This window comes from Sander lucioperca, chromosome 15, assembly GCF_008315115.2.
Source record: "Sander lucioperca isolate FBNREF2018 chromosome 15, SLUC_FBN_1.2, whole genome shotgun sequence".
Lineage (NCBI taxonomy): Eukaryota > Metazoa > Chordata > Actinopteri > Perciformes > Percidae > Sander > Sander lucioperca.
The window spans coordinates 3924048-3929047 of NC_050187.1; the positions used below are offsets into that span (position 1 = coordinate 3924048).

At 45.3% G+C, this 5000-nt stretch overlaps 1 protein-coding gene across 6 annotated transcripts in view; it reads left to right on the forward strand.

The window, feature by feature from the left end:
- The window catches only part of LOC116056251 (spectrin beta chain, non-erythrocytic 1), a 197380-nt gene that overhangs the window by 146480 nt on the left and 45900 nt on the right, over positions 1-5000 (forward strand). For all 6 annotated transcript variants that reach the window (XM_031308414.2, XM_035991915.1, XM_035991914.1 and 3 more), the window contains 5 exons: positions 773-984; positions 1331-1468; positions 1706-1826; positions 2345-2560; positions 4126-4545. In XM_031308414.2, coding sequence (XP_031164274.1) covers positions 773-984; positions 1331-1468; positions 1706-1826; positions 2345-2560; positions 4126-4545 — 1107 coding nt within the window. The remainder of the gene's footprint in view (positions 1-772; positions 985-1330; positions 1469-1705; positions 1827-2344; positions 2561-4125; positions 4546-5000) is intronic.

The following is a 5000-nucleotide window of genomic DNA, read 5'->3' on the forward strand; positions in this document are numbered from 1 at the left end:
GACTAAAACTACTTTTGAACGTTCACATGTTCCACCAAAACAAGTTCCTTCCTGAGACTATTTAGCAGAGGCACCGTGGCTCCGTCCGGAGATTAGCACCACCCAAGACGATTGTGATTGGCTACTGTTGTCTCTACATACTACTCTCTACTGTCGTCTCTCTACATACTACTCTCTACTGTCGTCTCTCTACATACTACTCTCTACTGTTGTCTCTCTACATACTACTCTCTACTGTCGTCTCTCTACATACTACTCTCTACTGTTGTCTCTACATACTACTCTCTACTGTTGTCTCTCTATATACTACTCTCTACTGTCGTCTCTCTACATACTACTCTCTACTGTTGTCTCTCTACATACTACTCTCTACTGTTGTCTCTACATACTACTCTCTACTGTTGTCTCTCTACATACTACTCTCTACTGTTGTCTCTCTACATACTACTCTCTACTGCTGTCTCTCTACATACTACTCTCTACTGTTGTCTCTCTACATACTACTCTCTACCGTTGTCTCTCTACATACTACTCTCTACTGTCGTCTCTCTACATACTACTCTCTACTGTCGTCTCTCTACATACTACTCTCTACCGTTGTCTCTCTACATGCTACTGAAATGAAGCTGCCTTCAAAAGAGATCTATAAACAATCTGACAGAAAACAATAACTGAAATGTTATTATTTCTGTTATAATTCTTTATATAATTTAGACTTTTTTTCTCCTTTGAACAATGATGATTTTTTCCTTTCTCCTTGGTGTGTGTGCAGGTCCAGAGCCGCCTGGCGGGCATCGAGGAGCGCTATAAGGAGGTGGTGGAGCTGACGCGGCTCAGGAAGCAGGCTCTGCAGGACGCTCTGGCACTCTACAAGATGCTGAGCGAAGCCAGCGCCTGCGAGGTGTGGATTGACGAGAAGGAGCAGTGGCTCAACAGCATGGACATCCCCGAGAAACTGGAGGACCTGGAGGTGGTCCAGCACCGGTGAGGACACAATACCAATCAATCCCATAAACCCCCTAGGAGGAGTTCAAAGAAATGACCTTAAAATACGTGAAAAACACATTCAAATCTAAATTGCTGACTTGTGATTGGGCGACGCAAAACGAAAATATGTCCTAAATGATGAGAGCAATTTATCTTTTGTTTAACGTTAGACTTTCTAAAGCAGAAAGTTTCAGTTTGTTTGTCATTTTGTGTAACTGGCTTTCTGTGTGTGTGTGTGTGTGTGTGTGTGTGTGTGTGTCTCTCTGTCTGTCTGTGTGTACGTCTGTGTGTACGTGTGTGTGTGTGTGTGTGTGTGTGTGTGTGTGTGCATGCGTGCGTGCAGCTTTGAGAGTTTGGAGCCGGAGATGAACAACCAGGCGTCTCGGGTTGCCGTGGTGAACCAGGTCGCCAGGCAGCTGATCCACAGCGGACATCCCAGCGAAAAGGAGATCAAAGCCCAGCAGGACAAACTCAACACCAGGTAATCTAACTGGGATTATCAGGTCATTAAGGAGTGTAACCTTAAGAGATTATACTGGAAAATAAAGTGGAATTATTGGGCTGCACAGTAGAGGGTGACACGGGAATCAGTTGTTGCTCCCATCCCATCCCGAGCCCATGAAAATACTCCCGTCATATCCCGATCCCGATCACTAGTTCCGCCCCTGCTCATATTGTTGCTGATGGCGTCCGTTTCCGTCCGTCTCCGTCCATCCAGGTGGAGTCAGTTCCGAGACCTGGTGGACCAGAAGAAAGACAGTCTGAGCTCGGCTCTGGGCGTCCAGAACTACCACTTGGAGTGCAACGAGACCAAGTCCTGGATCAAAGAGAAGACCAAGGTACCCACAGCCCTTTGTTTTTTATTCCACCACAGCAGAGGTTAGAGGTTACACCTCAAATATTTTCTTTTCCCCAAAGCGTTTTTGTTACTTTGACAGTATTTTTACAGCACCTCAACCTGCTTTATAATAAATAAAGACATGACAATCTCACTTTTTATAAACCAAAATGGGATAGCTGGATTCAAGTGACTTTTTAACCGTAATTAAACAGTTGTCTAACTCACCCCCCTCCCTTCTTTCCTGGCCTCCTGGTCCTGGTCTCAAGTCTCTGAGCTAGAGTCCAAGTCTCTGAACTAGAGTCCGAGTCTGAGCTAGAGTCTACGTCTCAAATCTTTAAGTCTTTTAGTCTTTAGTCTTTTTAGTTCAAGTCAAGTCTCTGAACAAGTCTTTATCTTTAGATGTGAGATGGTGTCAGACTTTAGTCTTTTCAAAGTCTTCTAGTGTATGGTAGGCATTAAGTGTGACTCAAGTCCGAGTCTCAAACTCGAGTCTCCATCTCTGCTGTCCTCCGTCAGGTGATCGAGTCGACCCAGGAGCTGGGGAACGACCTGGCCGGCGTCATGGCGCTGCAGAGGAAGCTGACGGGGATGGAGCGCGACCTCGCCGCCATCGAAGACAAGCTGGGCGACCTGGGCAAAGAGGCGGAGCGTTTGGCCTCCGAACACCCGGAACAGTCCGACGCCATCAAGGGACGTCTGGCTGAGATCACCGGCGTCTGGGACGAGATGAAGGTAGGAGACGATACGATCAGGAGCGCCTAAAATCAGTTTTAACGCTCAGAGAACCGACCTCATGCCTGTTTACATCATTTTAAAATAAAAACCATGAGCTAGCAGGGATGCACCGAATCCAGTATTCGGCTTAATATTGGGCTTTTTGACAGGGTTGGGTTTCTGCCGAACATTAGAATTTTTTCCACTGAACCGAACCCTACCCTTGCACTACGCGTGCTACGCTGGTCGACGTAATGACGGCGCCGTTGATTACGGGAAGGTGTTTACGTAGGTGGAGCGTTCAATGCAGTAGGCTGTGAGGAAGTGGAAATGGAACTGGTGAGCAGAAAAAGTGTAGTTTGGCAGTACTTTCAGTCAAAAGAAGGCCATTCAAGTCCAGCTACATGTTCAATTTACAATGCTGATTAGTCTGGTGGTGGCGAGGACCCTAAACTATACACAACATCACCGCTGTTACAACATCTGGTAGGAAACATCCGAAAGAATACGAGTTGTGCATGAAGGAATCTACAGACAGCAGCCAGAATGCAGCAACTTCAGGTACAGCAAAGGAAGGACAGTCACTGTTTACTTCATTAATGAGTTTACTGTGTTCATGGACTGAGGATGGGACGAGGATTCAGTATTCGGTTTCGGAATTCGGTATTCAGCCGAACCCCAAAAATCTGGAACAGCTAGAGCTACGACTGGGTAGCAAATTCAATACTTTTTAGGCAACGGGCTACTTGCCTCTAAAGTATCGAGTATGGAAAAATGCCTCCTCAGTTCAAGAAGAAGTAAATCTCATCAATAATACGCAGCATGCTTCTACCAAGATCTAATAATGTTTGTGATTGGCTGTCTAACGTTACATGTCATAGAGACAAGCAGGAAAAGCTGTACGTTCAGATATCTTGAGTTGACAGAGGGACCCCTTTTAAAACGGCCTCGGCAGTTTTTGTCTCGCCAAAATGTAGCCAAAATCTTTGGAGTGTTTTTGAACCCTCTTCCCAACAAGCTAGCATGAAATAGTCAGTGCCAATGGCTTCCTTCTGGACATAGATTTAGATTTTATAAATCAATATTGGATCCTTTAACCCTTGTGTTGTCTTACCGTCGACCAGCAACTTTTTGTTTTTTCTGGGTCAATTTTATTTAATTTTTTTTCAAATCTTGTCACTTTTCCGGATATTTTTGTTGATTTTTTTCCCAGATTTTTTGTCACTATTTCCAACGTTTTTGTCGATTTTTTTTTTTTTTTTTTTTTTTTTCAGCGATTTTTTTTTTGATATTTTTGTTGAATTTTTCCCCCCGCGTTTGTGAAGTTTTTTCCAACATTTTTGTCACTTTTTTTCAAATGCTATAAAATTAAATAAAACACCAAAATTCAATTGGGTGAACTGATCATTTATTTTACCTTTGAAGAGTAATGGTTGTATGGAACCATCCACGTTAGTTTCTTTGACAATTCGTTTGAAAGAAAACCCAAATTTCTGATATAGAAACTTTTAAAAAAAATGGGTCAAATTCGACCCGATGACGACATTTCCTACATCCAACCGCCTGTGTTTTTCTGTTTCTAGGACACCATGAAGAACCGGGAGGAGTCTCTGGGCGAGGCCAGCAAGCTGCAGCAGTTTCTGCGCGAGCTGGATGACTTCCAGTCGTGGCTGTCGCGCACACAGACGGCCATCGCCTCGGAGGACATGCCCAACACGCTGGCCGAGGCCGAGAAGCTGCTGACCCAGCACGAGAACATCAAGAACGAAATCCACAACTACGAAGAGGACTACCAGAAGATGCGGGACATGGGCGAGATGGTGACGCAGGGCCAGACGGACGCGCAGTACATGTTCTTGCGCCAGCGGCTGCAGGCGCTCGACACCGGCTGGAACGAGCTGCACAAGATGTGGGAGAACCGGCAGAACCTTCTGTCCCAGTCGCACGCCTACCAGCTGTTCCTCAGGGACACCAAGCAGGCCGAGGCCTTCCTCAACAACCAGGTAAACCTGCCATGTCTAGAGCTGTAACCATTGGTGGTTCTTGGGGGGGGCCAAGGGTGGCCAATGCCCCCGTAATATTAAGCCTTGACCCCCCCTCTGGCCCCCCTAACTGTGGCATATATTTTCATACATTTTTAACCCCACCTTTATCCCCAAAGAGGGGATATTACCACCATCACCCAACTCACCAGACTCCATGTAAATAAACAGTCATTTTATCATCGTAAAACACACTACATTCAAAGTCGACAGAAACAAAAGAAAACTTTCAAAAGCCGTCTTGGTTCATCTTTCCACTGTTCCAACAATCACCACTCTGGTTTGGTTGAAATTAACCCTTAATTCACCCATTTACCTGTGGAAATATGCTGGCTCTATACACGCTAAAAGTAGTGATTATTTACATGGAGTCTGGTGGGTTTGGTGATGGTGATTTCGGGGCTGTTTCATGTTAA